This window comes from Macrobrachium nipponense, chromosome 19 (assembly GCF_015104395.2).
Source record: "Macrobrachium nipponense isolate FS-2020 chromosome 19, ASM1510439v2, whole genome shotgun sequence".
NCBI classification, from domain to species: domain Eukaryota; kingdom Metazoa; phylum Arthropoda; class Malacostraca; order Decapoda; family Palaemonidae; genus Macrobrachium; species Macrobrachium nipponense.
In genome coordinates, this window is record NC_061088.1 from 69,184,868 (window position 1) to 69,207,367 (window position 22,500).

The window sequence follows — 22,500 nt, forward strand, 5'->3', positions numbered from 1 at the left end:
TATTTGTTTTCGTTTGCGCAGGTACTTGCAGCCAAAGTCGTTGATGCTTGTAATTATTACTTTAGGTGTTTAGGAATAATGCTGTATTAGGGTTTTAAGGCATTGTGTGTGTGTGTGTGTGTGTGTGTGTGTGTGTGTGTGTGTGTGTGTGTGTGGTGTGAGAGGATTTTATACATATCAGGAATTAAAGCTCGGTATTTGGGAAGCAGTGTGCCTTTATCTCGCGTTTTTTTCCTTTTTTCTTATACCATCATTTCCTCCTCCCAAATATACTAACACTTGCCACTTTTTTTTTCTCGACGTATTATGTATGGAAATGATTGCTGCCATTGACACTTGATTGTGGAACTTACCGTCCTCTGTAAAATTTTCTTATATATGGTAAATATGTAAGCAAGTTATAATTCTACGGAAATTTCCCGTATGAAATATTTCTAATTGGAAATTATACGATTGTGGGTAGTTATGGCTAGGAACTTTACCCTTAAAGGTTTGCTATTATCGTTGCTTAGAAACCGCGATCCTGTATCTTGTACCTTCCAAACGGGAACTGGCATATATATATGTATATATTATATATATAATATATATTATAGTATACATATATATATAATATATATACATATATATATATATATATATTAATATATATATATATATATATATATATATATATATATATGTATATACACAAATTCAAGGATTAGACTTCAAACATCATTCAGTGTCGGATTACACATTTAATTTATATGTTAGTCACGTTTCAGTCACCACATAAATATATTTTAATCCTTGGAGTAGTTAATTCATCACAGCTTTAAAAGCATTACGCTTCAAATTTCTAGATTTGTATTTTTTTTATGTTCATTTCGAATAATATCCGCTTGGCTGATAGGCAATACAATCACCATCTTCATTTACTCATAATTCGTTCATAGCTGTTGATCGTTATTTCTCAATGCTTAATGGCACGAAGTTTACTGTATTTGTATTTGTTTCTTGTAATGTTTTCAGTTTTACTCTTAAACTTCTAGGGGAAGATTGACAAATCTAATATTAAAAGATTCCGAAGTCCAATCTCCTTATTGAATGGGTTTTTAAATATGTTTTTCTCTCTGTTGGGGTTGAGCAGTTACTGAACAGACAACTGTGTTTTTCTGTCTGTTGGGACGAGCAGTTACTGAACAGACTTAATTAATTGAGTGATGCTGAGGGTATTTTCCAAGTCATCCTATTTGTGTTCGAGAGATGGGGAAACTTGTCTCGTTGGGTGTCTGTGGATCATTTGTACGCATTGCTTGGCTGCATAGAATGTCAATGACAGAAGAAACAGAAAAAGCCCCCTTAAAGATTGCATGCGATTTCTCTCTCTCTCTCTCTCTCTCTCTCTCTCTCTCTCTCTCTCTCTCTCTCTCTCTCTCTCTCTCGTTTACTTTCCCAAGAATATTTTCGAGTGCCGTTAAACTTATGTCTCCTTTGCTCTTCTCTTATTTATTTCTTTATTTATATATTTGTTGGTACTGAATCGATGACTGATTAGATCTCTCTCTCTCTCTCTCTCTCTCTCTCTCTCTCTCTCTCTCTCTCTCTCTCTCTCTCTCTCTCTCTCTCTCAGCAACTGGCAGCACTCACCCCATTTGCGAGTAGTCACGTTTTTTTTTATTCACAAACTTAGCTGTGAAAGGAATGGTGTGGGATAAATATCCTTAAAAATCCATTAAGCCTATGCCCATGTTGACCTTAGCAGTAAAATAGAGATTGTGTTGTTTATCGGTTGTTGCTAATCGTAGGTGGATTTGAGAGCTAGAAAAACTTCTAGACAAGATTGATCAGTACGCCGTCAAATGTATGCCATCATGTCATCAATTAAAAGAAAAAAAATCAGCGGGTTTTCCTAGAGAGTGACTCCAAGGGTTTTAATCCCGGGATGTATCCACCTTTGCGGTGTGTTTAGTACAAGCCCGTAAAAACATAAGCAAAAGCCTGTAAATATCATAAATATACAGACTTCCAAGAAATTAGTCCTAGATAACGACCTCCGAAAACCCTTGGGGTCACTATCTAGGGAAGATCCAAATCAGCTTCTGCAGTTTTGCAAGTTAGTTTCTATAACTTATCATTCTCAGAGACAGATGTTTTAATATTTCAGATAACCAAATGAAACTTTATTTTCACTCAGGTAAACACAAAAATGACAGTACTTCACTATAAAAGTTATGCTAAATAAATCATTAGTTTTGATTGGCTCGTTGTAATCTGCTGCCGGTGAATGCTAAAATTACTTAAATGTCTCAAGTCTTGAGTAATGTAAACCCTATGGAGAAACAGAAAAGTATCGGCATTATTTCTTGAACTACTCTGAAGATTTGGAAATTTCTTTGGAGTGTGTTTAGGGTTGGATTAGTGAATTTTGGGATCGAAAAAGCGTTTCAGTATCGTGAGTTTTTATCGTTTTTTTAGAGACTTTAGGACGGACGTGAAATATATATATATATATATATATATATATAATATATATATGTATATATATATATATTTATATATTTATATAGTATATTTATATACACACTTACATACATAACATATATACACACATATATACATATATATATATACCCCCCTATATTATATATATATATATATATATATTATATATATATATATATAGAGAGAGAGAGAGAGAGAGAGAGAGAGAGAGAGAGAGAGACGAGAGAGAGAGAGAGAGATCAGTAAATCAGTTTTTGCCTTTGAAACTTTTCGATTTTTATTTTCTTTGTGATTTGTACTGTACCAGAAAAAACTTGTTGTTTTCTTGTGTGTGTTTGATTTCATTCAATGAACAACGTTTTCTCCAGTGATGATGCAACATTTCCTTCCCGCGATGAAACACGAGATGAGGATGCTGGTCCAGTGCACCATCCCACCCCTATCCTGTCCCCTTGCAGGATGCGAAACGACTCAAACATAAGGTTAAGTTTTCCTTGTAACGTGAAGTATAAATTTTCGGTACATGTTCCCACTCGACCAAGTAGACAACACAAGTTTAAATATTTGTGATAGAGAGAGGTAGTAGATTAATTCATTTGAATTCTTGGAAATGCACTATTTATTTGTGTACACTCTTGTACAAATTTACTGATGCTCACTGCAAGAGTGCTTAGTGTCCGCTCAGAGAAACGACTAAAACTTACGATTTTCATTTAAGACAAATATCCATTTCCCCAGTTAAGTTATGTTACATCGGAGTACATATGAGGCATTTGTAAAGTAAGTTGTGCTAGATGTTTTCATCCAGCGCCAAAGATTTAAAAGTTGAAATTGCCAGGTGAGGCTGATTAATGTGGCAGTTTCGAAGGTCTGAGCTTTTGTAAGTGAGAGAAAGGCGTTGCCTGAAATTAAATAGGTGGTCAAGTTCATCATACCTCGCGTTTCTTGTATATAATTTTTCAATCGGTGAAGCTTGCGTAGTCAATTTTCAATTTGCTGTTTACGTATAATTTTTGGAGTTTCAGACATTGAAGAAAGGAGCGCTACTTGACAGAAAGTTTCGCTGGTCTGAACTGGTCAAGGTTTTTGGGTTACTTAACTGAATCTTATTTTTCTACTCACACCTTTGATGAACCTTTGTAAAAGTAATCGAATACTGTGACCGGCTTGGGACCTATCTCTTTGATATTGGTGCGCCCCCTTTGAATTTGCTTTTAAATTACTCCATGATGACCCGCCAGACCTGTCGGCTTCGTCAGGGTAAAACCGACAATATCCACTCATGCCCGACTGAAAATGCTGCTCTCACGTAGTGGTTTATAATGTTAAGTGGTTTGTGTTCTTAGGCGTGTGAGAGGTATGTGCTCCTGTGTGGCACGGTGACATTTAGTGGCGCTATCAGTGGCACTTAGTGTGCTGTTGCTGTGGGTGGGGGTGGAGGGCAACCGGGGGGTGGGGGTTGGGGGTGGGGTGGAAGCTCAAGAGTTTTAAGGGAGAGGGTGGGCCTTGGCTGCCAAGTGGAGAGAAATTGTGCAGGACAGGAAGTCAATGAAGATACATAAAAAGGGATTTAAGTATGCTTCGGGATTTACCTCTGCTTGATCTTTTCGGCTTCTTTTAACTATTTCGAAAATTACGTAGCAGATTTAACATTTTCGTCTCTCTCTCTCTCTCTCTCTCTCTCTCTCTCTCTCTCTCTCTCTCTCTCTCATACTTCACACAAACAACTAATAACTAATAATAATGATAATAACAGGAGTAAAACAAATGATTATCATAATTTCGTCACGGTCCAAGTGTTATTCATGTGATTCAGGACTTGGTGATGGAATATTTTTATGGCTCATGTAATCCTATTAATCACTGCCGTGATAAACATGTTAGTTACACTCGTCCCTTTCTTGATTTTTTTCCCCCTCGGCGGATAGTCTGAAGGAACGCGTGCTTTTTAAGCGCATGATGTAAATTGTAAGCTATGGGTCTTTCATGCTGTCAATGGTAGAATCGTACGTCTCATGTTCAGTTCTTATTCTTCTCCTTCTTTCTTTTGTACTCCTCCTGTCAGGTCTCTCTCTCTCTCTCCCTCTCATACATCTTTTTCTCTTTTACATTTTTCTCCCTTTCCCCTCGTTCTCCCCTCGTGGTGCCTGGCAGACATCCATGGCAGATCTGATTGCCGTTTAGCGTATAATTTTAGTTAGGGAAGAGAGTGTGGGGGAGGGGGTCACCTTGGTTTTGGGGGTGGGGGAAGGGGGAGAGTTGTGTGTGTGTGTGTGAAGGAGGGTCTGAGAGGATATGTATGATGCGTTCCTGTTATGGTTGAGGTGAAGGAGGATGTTCAGGATGTTACGATGTAATGGTGTGTGGGGTTGCATGTGTTTCTGTTTATGGGTTGCTTGTGTTTGTGTTTATGCATGGGGCTTTTATGTCTGTGTTTATATAACGACTTTGTTTTGTGTGTTGATGGATAGGGGTGGTTGTGTGTGTGTTTTTTCTCTCTTTATTTTACGTAAGGAGTTGCTTCTTTTGGTGTTAGTGTGGGGGTATCATGCGCTTCTTTCGTATATATGTTTTCTATTATTCAATACATATTTCTTCAGTTTGTTTAAAACAGTAAATCTTAAGCTTGGAATGTATCTATTTGGTGCAATACAGAAAATCGCAAGTTAGGAATTTATTTTACTTGTTGTAGTACAGCAAATCTTAAGTTAGGATGTTCTTCTATTTGTTATAATACAGCAAAGATCTCTATCGGTGGAAGAAACTATAGACATTTTATTCCTTTACATATTTTCTGAATATAGGAGTGGTAACAATTAACTGCTGATGGCATCGCTAATTTCATTTTATATCAAGGGGTCCATGAAGAACCTTTCCCTGAAGTTATTTCAAATTGCATTCAAGTGTGATGATTTGATTTTACGGATTCGATGCTTAATTCCTTCCTTTTGACAAGTTGCTATTTTAAGGTCTATGTTCAGAATGCGTGTAGCATCAAGTTACGCACTTCGCAGTAGAGTCTGTAATACCTTACAGTTCTCTCTCTCTCTCTCTCTCTCTCTCTCTCTCTCTCTCTCTCTCTTTGACACCAGTTTACTTAAATTTAAGAATGCAACAGAGAAGAAGGAAGCTGTAATGCATAAAGAGCGATGCTGAGAAATAACAGGGTAGGAAGAAAAGGGGAAACGAAAGAACGATCCAAGGGTTTTGCAGATGCAAAGAAAGTATACAAAAAGCAGGTTCATGAAAAAAAAAAAAAAAAAAAAATGGAAGGAAAAGCCAAAGTCGACCACCCTCGATCCTGATGTTCGAAATCCGATGTTATCAAACCATCGCCTTGGTACTTGGCTGTCACGCTACTGCCTTGAAAGAAAGGGAGAGCGTCGGGTGAGAGAGAGAAAAAAAGAAACAATGCTTTGTTGCCCGAGGACCCAAATTCATAGTAACACGTTTGTTCTGTTGGTGCCTACTGTGGTATTTAGTTAACTGTGAAGCTGTGTTATTCTTTACAGGTGGGAGTCCTTTGTAATTCGTTTTATCTGTTTGTGTTTTTTTTTTCTGTTTTACCTGGAACTTCAGAAAGCCAGTGAGATCTCGAGACTTCGGCTGGCTTCCTTCTGCACCCTTGCATGGATGTATGTTTGTGGGTCGTAGTGAAATAATGAAGTGAAGTACTTATTTCCTGAGATTTGTTTTTGTCATAAGGTTACTCTGGTTTCAGGTTCGTGATTCTAAATGAACAGAGAGAGAGAGAGAGAGAGAGAGAGAGAGAGAGAGAGAGAGAGAGAGAGAGAGAGAGAGAGGGGGGGGGGAGGGGGGGGGGGGGGGACAGTCATTCAGTGTTTTGTTGTGTTCTCCTCCTTTTAGGATATGGCTGCTACTGGTTGTTCAAACGCTAAACTCATCACCGTGAAAATAAAATAACTACGACTGCATGCATTAACGCATCCCAGATGTCGTCTTGTCATGTCAGATGAATGTTCTTGAGTAAAAGAGTGTATTCCTTGAAGACAACATTACCCATGGCAGGACTTGGCATATATCATCTCCGCCACCATATTTTTTAATTCGCGACTTGAAAACAAGTGTTGCATTTTTCATCGGTGCTCTCGGCTTCTCTCGAAACCTATCACCACTGCCACAGTTGTTGCAACAGATCAGGAAGGGGCTCCTTGACATATTTATCTACAAACGGCGAGTTTTCTTAAGTTGGCGTTGTTTTTCTGTTTGATGCCCCCTTTTTTTCGTGTGTGTTTAGATCCGTCGGTGCCACGGTGCCACACGAACGAACGTGCGCACACATGGCCACACATTCCGCGTATTATACTAATGAGACCTACACCGTGAAATGACAGGTTAGAATTAGATGCCGTGAAAAAAGGGGTAATATTTAATACTGATGGGATGTGAAAAGGCTTGCGTCTAAACATACGCATGTACACACGCTATTTATATATTTATACATACATATATGACAGACTGAGAGACCCATGACAAAGTAGTCGCGGCACACATGAATAAAATTAGTGCATGACCGTGTCATGGGCTGTTTGTGGATGACTTAAGGGTGATGTATCATTCTTGATGGTGTTACGGTGGGAGGTCCGCTCTTAAAATATGAAACCTCTAAGTGATAGTATGTCTTTCACTTAGGGACAGAAAAAACGGGTAACTAATGTCACTCAGGTATTTCCTCTGTGTTTAAGGCAAAGCTTGTTTTTGACAGTTAGTGGCCCCTGTTTATTTAAAGGCTTTCTATTTTTTACTCAGTGTATTTTTTTCGATATATAAATTTTCCTCGTCGCCTTCTTGAGTTACGTATTTTTCTCACAACTTTTTTGGGAAATAAGTTCATGGAATTGACTTTTCTTTTGGCTGGATGGTTTCGAAGGATATTAGCGATTATTTACTATCATATATATATATATATATATATATATATATATATATATAATATATATATTTATATATATAGTATATAGCAAAGATATGCTTTTAAAGGACATGTGGAATTGTAAAACTGGTTCAGTTAGTAATACTGAATTGCAGAATTATTTATTAAATGTTGCTTCAAGATATAGTGACTGTTTTGCAGGTAAAAAAAAAAAAAGTTGGCGGTGTGTCCCACGAGAGAGAGAGAGAGAGAGAGAGAGAGAGAGGAGAGAGAGAGAGAGAGAGAGAGAGAGAGAGAGAGAGAGAGATGGGTAGGGCGTGGAAGACTATAAGAAAGGTGGGAGGAGTAGCATAATACCCATGTTATTGTAGGTATGGGTTTAAACTCGATGTAAAAGTTATGAGTTGAAGGTGGAAAAGGTAATATACATATCGGAGAATTATTTGAAGATGATTTATCTATGAAAATGGCGTTTTATTTAAAGACTCATGAATGTAAGCCGGCCGTTTTAAAAAAGTATATGCCTAATCCCTTTTTGATGCGTTTTGCTTTCGAGTGGTTCTCGTAAAAGTATTTTGCCGATTGTATTGCAAATTTACAGATTTTTCAGCTCTTTTTATACTGATTTACGGATAATGCCGAGAATTGATCAGCAGGCATTTTTTTTTTTAATGAACACAACTGCGTCTTGTCGAAATAGAAAGCCGCCCTAGTCAACGACTCTCTCGTCGCCGTAACCCTAAGTAAGTCGGACAGGTAAAGTGTCGGCAAGGTGTGATAACTGCTGCCAACTGCAGTCATACCGTACACGCCAACCGGCCACCACTCACGCTACTGCATATTTGATCACGTCTAATGAAGTTAATCACAGTCTACTTTATGGGGTGCTTGGCTTTACTACTCCGGCGGGTCTTTGTTGATGTCTTACTATTATGGAAATTGGCGAGGAGGTGCGTATCGGCCCTCCTCATATTATACTCTCTTGTTTTAATTAGTCCCTCAGTAGTCGTCGTCAGGGGCTTGGCACCGGCGCCGGATCATTTACTTAAATAACGCTTTGATGTTCATAGAATTTGCAATGAATGTTGCAAGAGTGTATTAGTCTTCATTGTAATGTGCGTGTTGCATTGATATTACCTATAGCCATTGTGCTTGGGAACATTTTGATCTTAGCCGCCTCCTCTCTCTTGTCGTCAGAGAGTAAGCGCCAGTCTTAATAGCCCTGCGGATAATGCGTAGAAGTTGCGAATTCAAGGGTCAGCTGATTTGCTTTCCTTTCATACCATTCACTTTCTGAAGGTGAAGTTTTCTGCCTTTCCCAGTGATCCCAGGGTCATTAAACTAACTTCTTCATTTCTTATATGCCTTTACATGTTGACTGCAGTTTTTCTTTATGCTATAAACACCATGTAACAAGAAAATATGCAAATGATTCGACTTTCAAAGGTAACATCAAGAATAGGACGTTATCATTTATACGATGTTTTAATGGAGATTAAGTGAATTCGAATCATCTTATGCTCATTAATATGAAAATCCTAAGTTTTGAGTGCCGTGACAGCAGACTTACGGTGCATAGTCATATTTTCCAAACACCGGACTAATATTCGAGTGTAAATTCTCTCTCTCTCTCTCTCTCTCTCTCTCTCTCTCTCTCTCTCTCTCTCTCTCTCTAAATGTTTGTTTTTAAAAGTTTTTTTTAGAGGTGATATATTTTTATGAGTGCCTCCCCATTAAGAGAGGCTTTATATTTTTGTAATAATTTAAGCTAAATTGGAGAAGTTACTTTATTTATGGTTAGTCTATTAAGTATCTAAAAGAGTATGGCTATTAATCATTGAGAAACTGACTAGTAAATATTACAATGTGTTATAGTATGTAAATTATTATTATAATATCTGTTTTTATCCTCTTTCTGTGATTTTTATGGAGTTTGGTCCTGAGTCGCTCTAATGATAAGTATTTAAATGACAAGTATTTTAAGTCATCATAACCATCGTGACCATATCATTTAAATCTGTGGAAACTGTAAAGGTGATTATGGGCCTAATAGTTGAAAAACCTCGCACTCAGTTTTGTATAAAACTTAAACTTTTCTTTCATACTTAAGTATGACATTTTAAGTGTATATATTTCATTTGATAAGACATTAGGCTTTTGAGAATTGTGTCTCTTTTTTTAATTTTCTTTCTCTTTTTAAATTTCGCTTCCTTTTGTTTGCTTACTTAATTTTGATGAAACTACCACCTCTAAAATCAGTTCTCAGGTTTGCCCAGCGATTTTATATTTTTTATTTTATGTAGGACGTTTGAGGATGCAAAGTTGCGTTTGAACTTACGTCACATAAGTGACTGCTTATCGACGGGAAGTCACATATAATGCATCAGATTCAAAGTTCGGGGAGGGAAGAATTTATAATTCCATATTAGGACCTAAATTCTTTTTTGGGAAATGAGTGACTTGCCTAAAACTGGAAAGAATGTAAATTTGCCCCTAACATTCTTTCTCTAACTCCTTCATTTGTTGGCGAACTTTGGATAATTTCATGAAGTAATAACGTTCCCTTCCCTTTCCATCTTCTCTTCAAGGCAGCGTAATAGCTGTGAATAACTTCCTTGCCTTGCCTTTCACCTATAGTTATTCTCCGTTGGGTTTTACCCCTGTCATATATAGCCCGGCTGAACGTTGCAATCATTCCAATCATATGCACCCCGACAGTATCATTACTGTTTAGGCAAAGTATAAGGGGCTTTGGAATGCCTCAGAACCATCGCCGCCCCTTTTATCTGTTTCATTGATCTGGTCCGACGTTATTGAGGCAGGAACCTACGGTCGACAATCCTACTTGTTGACGAAATGGTTTTGGCCTCTACCACGTGTCGTCCCAAGGCTGAAACTTGTTTGTTTTGCACATTCTTTCACCTATCTGCCATCGACCAGTGCCTCCAGCACGAGTGCCATTGTTGCCCGCAGGTGTAATTATCGCCTTGGCACCTCCGCACAAATTACAGGTAGTGTCAGTCAAAAGGTGAAGAGGAGAGTAGTAGGTGGAGAGGGACTGGCGGAACCTGGCGGGTCCAGCCTGTACTTGAGACTCCTCGTCACGTAAGACATGAAGTTTTCCCTATCTATACTTGAGGTATTGGGATGGATTTGTTGAATTATTGGGCTGGTTTTGGAGGGGTCATTTTCTTGCGTCGAGGGAGTGAGAATGCCTTTTACCCTGGAATTTTCTTTCCCGTTTAAAGTTATGATTTTTTTGAGAAGTTTTCTAGAGCGGGAGGGTTACGATTAATTTTTTTTTAAGGCAATCTAGGTAATAGTATACCTAAATGTATGTAGGTACTCTACTCTTATTTTATATTCGGAAGAGAAAAATATTTTTGGCGTAGATTGTTTGAATGAAATAAGTATTGTAAAAAAATAATAAATTACTTTCGGATTTTGTTGATTTAAAGTTAGTTTTAACAAAGGAGAGCAAAACGTTTGTGGTATCAGCATGCTCTAGATAACACTGCACTTCTGAAAGTGCTTTGTTATGGGAATTCTTGCTATCATAAAGTCTTATATACATGTTTGTTGTTCTTGTATTGCATACAACATTTTATGACTTCATTAAAATGATAATACATTTTCTTCGTTTATGATCTAGCGTATTTCATCTGTATTTTATTGAAGATCGTTTCTTGCATTCCTCTATATAACTGAAAAATGGGTTCGGGTACGTTTTGTTAAAAAAAGAAGAAAATAATGATCCCGCGTGATTACATAGAATTGACATCTGAGCCTTTTAAAATCTCACCAAGTATATATATTATATATATATATATATATATATAATTATATAATTTATATATGTTATATATATATATATATATATATAATATATTATTATATATATTATTATATATTCATCTTAGGGAATAACACGAAAGTGGGAAGAAATATGAGTATGAATAGAACAACTTTGTCGTTTGTATCGTGAAATATTGCTTTCTATAGAGAGAGAGAGAGAGAGAGAGAGAGAGAGAGAAGAGAGAGAGAGAGAGAGAGAGAGAGAGAGAGAGAACGGATGAGAAAGGAATGCCTCAAATGGAAGGTGACTGTTAAGGAACGTAAATATTTGAGATCTCCGAACAGGAAGGAATTGATGTTATGGAGATAAGAGAAACTTCTTTTACCCTATGGTAAAATGTGAAGAATGTTTCTCTCTCTCTCTCTCTCTCCTCGTCTCTCTCTCTCTCTCTCTCTCTCGTGTCTTTTGGTCATCATGTTTACACATATACACATGTATGTATATATATATATATATATATATATATATATATTATATATATATATATATATATAATATACATATAGTGTGTGTGTGTGTGTGTGGACGTGCACATGTTTCTGGGTAAGTGAGAATGAGGAGCATCTGAAAAGAACAACATGTCGCTTTGTATATCTTATCTCTCTGCTATTAAGTCTAATTACACGCTGTACATTTATTTATAATTGAACAGCAACTGTGTCCATTTATAATCATTATATGCTTCTGTATTCTTTTCCGCTGGTAGTCTGAGAAAAGATTGCATTTGGTATTTTATATTATTCAGTGTGAGATCCCTGAATCTGTTATGCTATTTAATGGTAGGGTAGCGAGTGATCGATTGTGGCCTATTATTGTTATTTGAAGACTAATCTTGTTGACTGCGTAGAAGTCTTCTTTGTATTCGGCTGCCTCATGAAAGAAATAGATTTGATATACAAGTATTTTGCCAATTATATGATTCTGAGGCCAAGTATTTTGCCAATTATATGATTCTGAGGCCAGTATTTGCCAATATATGATTCTGAGGCCAAGTATTTTGCCAATTATATGATTCTGAGGCCAAGTATTTTGCCAATTATATGATTCTGAGGCCAAGTATTTTGCCAATTATATGATTCTGAGGCCAATAGACTGTATTGCCTGTTATTTAAATTCGTATAACAAAATGTAATAGTCACTGTTAATAAAAGCTGTGTAATTTTACCTATCCATTTTAAAGCAAGGTTGAAGGTGACTGTTTATATTTGAATTTTCATTAACCTATAGCGATTGCAAAAACATATCAACTGAGGTTTTGTTTTAGACCACTCTATTCTTTTGCTTTATCCACATCTTATAACTTTAAGCTTTTGTTTTTTATGCTTTATATGATTCAATGCTAGTATTAAACAAATGCGCATTTTTCTCATTTATAAATTTGAAAAAAAGCGCTTTCAAGATCTACGAGAATTCGTTCTTTTGTAGTCAAAGGAAAGCCAGCCAGAGAAATGCATGCAAGAGCTTAACACAACTGGAAAAGGTTTGATTTCAGTTGGGAACCGGGCGTGAAAGTCAGGTTCCTCCAAAAGCATTTGGGGATTTTTGGCTGGGAAGAGGAGGTGCAAGTAAGTAGGGAACGAGCAGAAAGGATTTTGGGAAGATGCAAAGAGGTGGGGTGGGGTGGGGGTGATAGTAAGAGGTGGGTCGAAAGGAGGGGAAGGGGGTTCAGGAAGGATTGAAGGCCACTATCAGCCTTGCTGAAGCTGCGAGTCAATCACAGGGATTGTCCAGATTACCTCTCTCTCTCTCTCTCTCTCTCTCTCTCTCTCTCTCTCTGCTCATCCATTATGTGCGTCTCCTTCGTTCGCCGGAAGCGTGTCTGCATTCATCCCTGCATCGTTATTCGAATCCGGGTGATGTGACGCCTGGGACGGTCTCCCGAGGAGAGCAGATTTTAAAAGAGTCCTGAGAGAACGTCTTCTTGAAGTCTCTCCTGTGTCTTGAATTGCTCGTGTTTCGTTTGCCAAATTCACAGGCTCCTTCTTTTCCCCTTTGTTTTTCCCCTTCTGTTTAGTCTCAGGATTAGGACCGTCTTCATTGACGCTCTTTACCTGTATCTTCACTCCCCTATTTTCGCGACACATGAAATTCTCCAGTTTTCTGGAGGGGACCTTATCGGTGGTTCTTTGTCAGATATATTCTGTAGAAATGGTTCGGATTTTTTATTCATTAGGCCTGATTGCCTCATTTCGGAGTTTACCTTGCGTAAGGACCCTTCCATTTCCTGTAGTGGGTCGTTTATTTCACCGCTGGTCGTAAACAAATAACAAGACTTTCTAGTGTATTCATTCTCGCCTGTTATTTATCGTCGTTCCTTCTTAACTTTCACTCGAAGGGGAAAACAGGATTTTCATTCTCTCGGGGACATTTCTCTTCTTCACTTCTTAGATCTTTGAAGGGCAGTTCTCCCTCGGCATTCATTGGATGTGCAAAGTTTGCGAGTTTGTGCGCGGCGATTTACGTGTTTTGTCGGAAGTTGATTTTATTCAGTTGGAGGAGTCGACTTACTGTTTAATCTCTTTTCCAAGTAGAACTTGGCATTCTTTTCTTTTTTAAATTTTTTATTTATTTTTTTTGTTGGGGGTTGTGGGGGGGGGGGGGTTTGTTCTTTGGTGCCGGGTATATCAAAGGTGTTTTCTTTTTCGGAGGAATTCGTGATTTTCATTTTCAGTCATCATTATTTTTTTATCATAAACTATCGTAAATTGTAGTAAGTGAGAAGTTTGTAGGACAGTCTCATGGCTTTTAATGCAAGTAGATGTATATATACATATATATAATATATATATATATATATATATATATATATATATATAAATCAAATTAGAAATAGATTTATTATGAGTTAAGACTGGATATAAGACTTTTGACCAAATATAAACATATTCTAGCGTAATTTGTATTCGTTTGGTGTAGCCTAGGATAGTCGACTGTACGGAATTGTAATTTCAAAATCCAGTACTAGCTTCCTTTTTCTTATTCCCACACCAGCGAACCCAACCCACCCCACATTTTCGTCTTTAAACCCCCCCCCCCCCCCCCCCCCCACCCTCACCTTTTTCCGTAAAGATAAGCGAGTACCATCTGGGGGCCATCCATTGTTTGAGTGAGTTGCTAAATCACACACTTGTCAATATGACCAGCAAGTGGGGCCTTAATTCATGGCTATTAACGCGTCTTTGGTGAATATTTTGAAGGCTGCCTCACGCCCGTTGCTAGAGAGAGACAGAGAGAGAGAGAGTCTGCTTGAGTTGGTTCGACTTTATACGTGGCCACCGCTTTATACTGATTTAATGCTTTTCTTGATTTTAATAGTCAGTTATGCTTACCCATTTTACCTTTTCAGATTAAGTTGAAATCGCTTCTTATCATTAACTATCAAAGATTTTGTAGTAAAGAAACCTTATTATTCAATAGAATCTAATTTACTAGCTAGCGCAATGACTTTGAAATACTGCTGTCAGGGTTGAACCTCAAAGCAATGCCGTAAAAATTAGACATCGAGTATTTATCTTTAAAATCACTCATTAACGGATGGAAAAAGCAAGATATAAAATGGAATTGTTTAAACAGTTATCTCGTATTTGCAAAATCCCTTTGCACAACGTGTAATTTTGCTTTATTATTCATTACACTGCTTGTTCAAAGCACAAGAACCTGCTAGGGTCGTCGTATTGATTAAAGCAGTTAGTTTTGATGACAACCATTTTTCCACCAAGGGAGCATGATTAACGTTTTGTATAGAATTCTGTAAAATCTAGTTAAATATGGGGAATTTACGAATTACACATGTATACTATGTAGTATGTATAATATATATATATATATATATATTATATACATATATATGTATATATATATATAATATATATATATATATATATAATATATATTGTGTGTGTGTTTGTATGTGTGTATATATGCACATACACACAAACACGATAAATATATATGTGTATTATATATATTATATAATATATATATATATATATATATATATATATATATATATTGTATGTGTGTATATAGATAAATTATATAGACACGCCCCTTAATTTTTAGAGTGAAGGTACGTAACATTTCACAAAATATGGCAGGTCACGTATCTTTCCATATAGGCCTAGGAAAGCATTGGTTGTACTCTGCGTGAATTATGGGGGTCTGCTGATCAAGCTTGTCATATTTGAAGAATGGCCCATCGAAAAGACACCCCCCCCCCCCCCAACTCGTGTGATCTCGGGCAGTATCTGTGTGACTGTAGGCCTGCCCTTAAGGATTTGATGTATGAATGTGAATGCTCTGTTTGGTGTGCCTACCTGGCATGCCACGGCTGATTCACAAGAACGCGTCGTTTTGCATAATAAAATAGATATTTATTCTTGACCTCGTTCTTTTCACCCTCAGGCTAAGGTCAGTGATGTATTGTGCACTCTTTGTAGCTACCAGTTTCTTTTATTTGTGAGCCCTAAACTGAAAAATTGTTTGTCACATAGGGTTTTGACGTACCAGTATCCTTTCAAGAAAATTTCCTCTTTACTGAATAAAAAAAGAAAAAGAGCAAATTTCATTTTTGACAGAAAAAATTAGATATGAAAGTTATTACAACTTTGATGATGTTAAACAGGAGTGATTGCTATTTTTAGTGGTGGGAATATGGAAGAAACCTTTCATTCTTGAATTTCCTCTTAATGAGAATAAAAGGAGGGCTGTTCATCAACAATATTTGAATTTTAAAGAGTTATACAGCACTTTTAAGATAGGATGTACAGTTCCTTTTCTTCAAGAAATTTTAGCCCAACGGTTTGTATGCATAGAAAGGTTGATTAATAACAAAAAGTTTTGAATTCTCATCCATCGTTGGAAAGAGAGAGAGAGAGAGAGAGAGAGAGAGAGAGAGAGAGAGAGAGAGAGAGAGAGAGAGAGAGATTTAATATATGCTGGTACAACTGCGTGAAAGAGTGGTAAAGGTTGGAACATGAATTGAACACCACTCCATTTACTCGCTGGAAGTCAGTGATGTCTGTGAAGTATAAACCTGGAATGAAGATATTTTCGATTGTTCAAGAGGTTTATTTTGATTCAGTATGTTTCCAGGAATGTCCTGTTTTATGAGTTGTAATTGATTTATAATGAATACAAATTTAACGTAGTGACATTATACATTAACAAATTCTGATTATTTTTTATGTATTTGAAAATACTGGTGTAGCAGGCAAAACTTTTTATCATCAGTTACTGTAGAAGGAACGTCTAACTATTTATAATTAATCTCTGGATTAAGATTGCGACTGACAGTGGCTTGTGTTTATTTCAACCCTGATTAGGCAAAAAGACTAATGTTTATTAAACGCTGCTCAGTTATTAAAGTATGTCTTTCTTTTTCCCTCAGGCCCTTTTGGCCGGTCCTGAAGACGCGGCTGAATACGGCGAAGACGTCATCGACGAAGGCAGCCGTGTCCTGCCGGATATGGTGTTGGATACGACGGGCACCCACCTCTTCATCCTCACCACTACAAGGGTAAGTACTGGCTATTCCTCAGGACCAAAAGATGAAATGTTTTCTCTCTCTCTCTCTCTCTCTCTCTCTGTAGATATTATGTTGCTTGTAAAATTCAAGCATGGTATAAATTATGAGTTCCCTATCTCTGTTGATAATTGAAATTTGAGTAATTATGGATTTCCTTTCCCGCCTTCCAGTACAAATGGTATTTTTTTCCATTTAGTTTTGCTCAAGACAATTTGTCAGATGGGCATAATTTATTTTCTCTTAAGATAGAGCGTAATAAGTGTGTATTTTAATATAAGATAAAGACTTGAAATTGAAGATACAGCAGCGGCATTGGAGTGCGAAATCAAATACAAGAAGAATCTGCCAGTGGTATGGTAAATAGATATATTGTTTTTACATATGAAAATCCATTTGGGTGATTTTCTGTACCCAGTGGCGTTGTTCCCCACCATGCACAGCCTCTCTCTCTCTCTCTCTCTCTCTCTCTCTCTCTCTCTCTCTCTCTCTCTCTCTCGTTATCTGCGGCAGTGGCGAGAAGCTTTTAGTGCCTAGTGTATGGGCTTTCTTGACGCTCCGCGTGGCGAGAGAAGTGATAGATGGTTCTTTTCGGACGAAAAGCGAGGGAAAAAACTCTCTCTCTCTCTCTCTCTCTCTCTCTCTCTCTCTCTCTCTCTCTCTCTCTCTCTCTCGAGTGGGCTAAGCAAGGCGTTGGCATGAAATGGATAGCTAAATAGAAAATGGAGAAAGAGAGAGGGTGAGGAGGAGGAGGGTTAAAGTTTGGGATGAAGGAATGGATGGAAAAGGAATTGTTTCAGAAATGGCAATGTTATGGAAATGAAGATGGTTGGAGTGGTAGGGTTAAGGTCGTTTACTCGGGAATGGATTTTGGAATGGCGCCCCATGTTTGGGGTGGGGTCGGGGTTCAAAGGGGGGGACCTGTTGGGAGGGGCGTCCGACCAACGAGCGTGAAAGTCGAGGAAGGCCAGAGTTTCAGATGGAATAATACTGTGGCTTTGGGAATCTTGTTTATGAGCGGCTCATAAAAGTGATTTCGTGTATTGCTCGTAAGTTATTCCTTTTCATCAATTCCGAGTTTCCTCCAAATTGTGTGTGTGAGTGTGTCTATGGGGCTGTAGAGATAAAAGTAAATAGCTCTAAGGCAAAGCAAAGTATTTATATAATGTTTGCATGAATTTAAATATACCTTATCTGAATGGTGTGTTACTTCTTAACGCCTTTGAAATTGATTAATGGAGGATGGTGCACGTGTGCAAAAGACTTCCATTACTTCAGGGCCTCATGGGCAGTTTCCCATGGGGGATGTACATGTTAAAGAATATATGCTAAGATTTGAAATATTTCTCTGTTACCTTGATGCATATGTTAAGATATTGCATAAATTTCAGTTTCATTCGGTTGTAAGAGTGCCGTTAGTTCACTTCACTGGTACACTGTAGGCAATACTTAGGGTCTTTGCAGCGGCGTCACTTCGGCCCATAGCTGGAAACTCTCATTCCTTTGACTGTAGCTCTCTTCATACTCTCTTCCTTCCATCTTACTTTCCACCCTCTCTAACAATTGATTCAAAGTGCAACTATTAGGTTTTCCTCCTGTTACATCTTTCAAACTTTCTTTCTGTTAATTTCCGTTTCAGCGCTGAATGACCTCATAGGTCCCAGAGCTTAGCCCGTTGCCTAAATTCTGTATTCTAGTCTATTCTATTCTCATGAGCAGTGTTCAGTCCCTCTTACTGAACGATATTCATTCTTTTGACCATGCAACTTTGGGAACTGTAATTCAGTAACGTATTGGTAGTTACAGTCGATTAAATTACAATCATAGTAGATTTTTCAGAACGAGAAGCCATGGAAGTCCTAGAGATTTGCATTTGAATCAAGCTTGCAAAGTTATTATACTGTGTTTTCCATTTTCATATTCTAGAATTTCGCGGGAACGTCAATATAACATTGCTTTAAAACTGTGTAGGGGCTAATGGTTTTTGTTTGGTATGTCGAAAAATTTGGATATTGTATTTTATGTACTATCAGAATTTTAGTGGTATGGATTTATACATTGATCTTAAAGTAAAAAAAAAAAAGGAAGGGTGGACTAAAAAGAAGTGATAATAATGAAAATAATTCGAAATAGAGCTCTTGAAGCTAAGGCACCCAAAATCAGTCCCTTATACAGAGGTGCCATACACATAATTGAATTTAATCCCCTTTGACTTGGATAGCACTGAAGAAGATGGGCGTGGCATGCAAACCGTAGAAATTAAATTATATTCTCATTCTTAGTCAGTGGATGTTACTGGCTTATCTGTGCTGGGTTTAGTTTCGTTGTTAGTCTATATTGCTCCGTATCCAGTTTGTTGTTTTGATTACATAGGCCTTGTTTCATTTTTGTGATTATAAATCTAGGATTCAGTTATGATTCATAGTCAGGTTATTAGTTACATATACTAATCACATGTATATCTATAAAATAAGTTTTATATAGACGCTTCAGACAGGCTGTTGAGTAAACCATAGTCGCTCTGTGAAGATCTGGAATGTTATCAAAGCTCATTGTTTAAATATAGATAAACCTCTATTTACTTGGCTTATAGATGACTGCATTGACTGGAAACTGGCTTTTGTCTACCCAACAGGATCTTGAACGTTGCATGATGGCCTCTCTCTCTCTCTCTCTCTCTCTCTCTCTCTCTCTCTCTCTCTCTCTCTCTCTCTCTCTCTCTCTCTCTCTCGGTCTTGCCCTTTCTTTCCGTCACTTTAAACAAACCACATCGTAATTTAATGCAAGCGACAGATTCAAAATATATCCTGTCAGTTTACTACATAAAATCGCCATTGCAGTCTGTTCGATCCCTCATTTACTTCTTTATACCGCGGCTTCATGAAGGCTCAGCGTGAAAACTCCTCTTGCGAACTTTTAAGGAATCGGATCGATTTAGTGAATGAACCATTACCTATCATCTCTGTAACGTGTGGTGCAGTTGATTTTCTACGTTTAAAATATTATAACAAACGTCGCTTGGAGTTCCTTCTCGCCCTTGACCTCGCCTGCCCAGCGAAAGGTCTGGACCTTGTTCGTTGTCACCCTGTTATCGCCGACCATAATGTTTATTTAAATGATAATTAATTTGGAGGCTGAGAGACTGCGACGTATAAATTTTTCCGAGTGTTGCCTTTCATTAGCTTTTATCGGCCTTCGGCTCAGTAAAAAGGATTTGACCGCCATATCTGAAGGGTTACCGCCCTCCTCCTCAGGTAAGGAACTTGATGGGATTAAAATATTGTAAATCAAGATGCTTATGGGGCGCCGAGGGAACTTAGCTGGCTTACTGATCCGCTTGAAGTGGTACTTGAGAAGGATTCCAGAATTTGTCTACTTTAGCCAACAAATTTCAAAACAAAGACTATGAAATTAAAATATTTAAAAATATGACTCATCGGTGTATGGTAATTTTCTAGGCTTGATCCTATTTTGTCTGAATTATAAATGTTCAGTTATTGTAGCAACCAGCATATGTGGTTTTCGTGAGTTTGTTTATGTTGTCCCATAATGTAAACAGCCCGCTGAATTGCATCGAGAAAATATTATAGTAGTAGTTTTACAAGGGATAACAGATGGGCAGCGGTCAATTCCTTGTATTTCATTAAATATGTATAAATTATAGAGGTTCACAAACTGCTCAGAGTCCTTCATAAATATTTCGCTCGCACATAAATTTACTATTGATCATTTTATGGCACGCCACTTGATATATAATCCTTTCTGAGAAATTTGTCGGTTATATTATTATTATTATTATTATTATTATTATTATTATTATTATTATTATTATTATTATTATTTAGGTAGAAGACCATCTTTCAAACATGTTCTATTGAAGGAGATTGCTGCTGCTTCAGCTGCATTTATTTGATAGAAGTTCTTTTCAATTCTTCTTATTACGGCTTTTTCAGTAGAATAAAAAAAAGAACTTCTATAAAATAAATGCAGCTGAAGCAGCAATCTCCTTCAATAGAACCCATTTATTATTTTTTATTATATTATTATTATTATTATTATATTCTTAGTTATTATTATTATTATATTATTTTATTATTATTATTTTATTTATTATTTACACGCACATCGCCCGACGTAGATTCTCATCCATTTCGGTGAACTTGAGTCATGACGGGTTTGGTTAGGAAGGAACAAATGGTTGTTTGTGACGTTCCAATTAATCTCTCGGCCGATGGTATGGCCTGGTTGCGGTTCCTTATTTGGTCCTTTAAGGAATTACATTCTCCCGATAACATTTTCGACGTCGTTTGTTGACGACAGTTTGGTTGGGTATTTCAAGGTCAACCGATCTTGTTCGTTCCGCTGGAAAGGAGGCGAACACGAACGCTTGCTTGGTGGTATTGGGAATGAAAACAAACTATAATTTTTGTTTCTTTAGCTTTCCATGATGATTGATGAATATTAATCAGTCGATTAAAATGCAACGTTTGTTTGTTTATATTATATATATATATATATATATATATATATATATATATATATATATGTATGTATATATATATTAAGGAATATATAATCACTGCATCTGGCAGGTAATGATATAAACCGTAAAGTAATGTATAAGGCTTTATAAATGCATATGACAGTTTCTCCATTTGCACAAATACAAATAAAAAATAAATAAACAATATAGTCTATATAATTTATTTATTTAATATATATATATATATATATATATATATATATATAATATTTATTTGTCTTTATGCAAATAGAGAAACTGTCATATGCATTTATACAGCCTTATAACATTACCTTATGGTTTATATCATTACCTGCCAGATACAGTGATTATATTTTCCTTAATGTTTTCGTAAAACCGCCACCATTTTTCTCTGGGGATAATAGAAGGCCACTGTTGAGTAGCTGTCAAGTTTGTGAGTTCTTTGGATTTCGTTCTTATCTGTTATCTCGCCTGTCTGCTTGGGATGTGTGTTTTTTTTTTTTTTTTTTTCTGGGAAAAAGGGGAGGAGGTAGGAGGATAGTGTCTGGCGCCCGTGTTTTAATTTTTTTTTTTTTCTTGTGTAGGCCTATCGTTCTTCGGGCCCTTTGGGAGATTCCACGTCCGGCAAAGAAATAGGAAAGAAATAGTGGAAATGCATTTTGTTTTGTATGCCGTCTTTTCCCTTTGTTATTCCAATGAAGGTCTTAGGCTTACAGGACATATCACCATCATAACTGTTGGCTCATCTTATTCATTATGAGCTCAAGATTCAGTCCTCCTGTTTTCCTCCTGTTTCTTATCCGGATGATCATCGTGCAGCCTCGCATTCTGTCTTTGGTTGTGGTGAATTGGAGTGACATGACCCTCACCAAGGAAGCATTGTTATCCTGTTTTTTTTTTTTTTTTTTTTTTTTTTTTTTTTTTTTTTTTTAAGTTTTTTTTTTTTTTTTTTTTTTTTTTTTTTAGGGGGGGAGGGGTTCTTTCCCCAAAAGCGCCGCGCAGCACGCACACACACACACACACACACACACGACAAAAAATATATATATATATATATAGGGGTAATATATATATATATATATATATACACAAATAAGCAAGGAAATGGTATGATGTTCATTATTTTTGTTGAGAATACCGATATTGAGAAAATTAACCTAAGGTATTGGTTACTTTTATGTGATTTTCACTTTGAAAGTTAGTCGATATGAAGCAGGGTGTCAGTACACACACAC

The 22,500-nt window shown here is 37.0% G+C and overlaps 1 protein-coding gene across 1 annotated transcript in view; it reads left to right on the forward strand.

Annotated features, from left to right (window-relative positions):
* The window catches only part of LOC135218106 (plexin-B-like), a 535,564-nt gene that overhangs the window by 229,730 nt on the left and 283,334 nt on the right, over positions 1 to 22,500 (forward strand). The window contains exon 4 of the mRNA XM_064254254.1: positions 16,627 to 16,755. Coding sequence (XP_064110324.1) covers positions 16,627 to 16,755 — 129 coding nt within the window. The remainder of the gene's footprint in view (positions 1 to 16,626; positions 16,756 to 22,500) is intronic.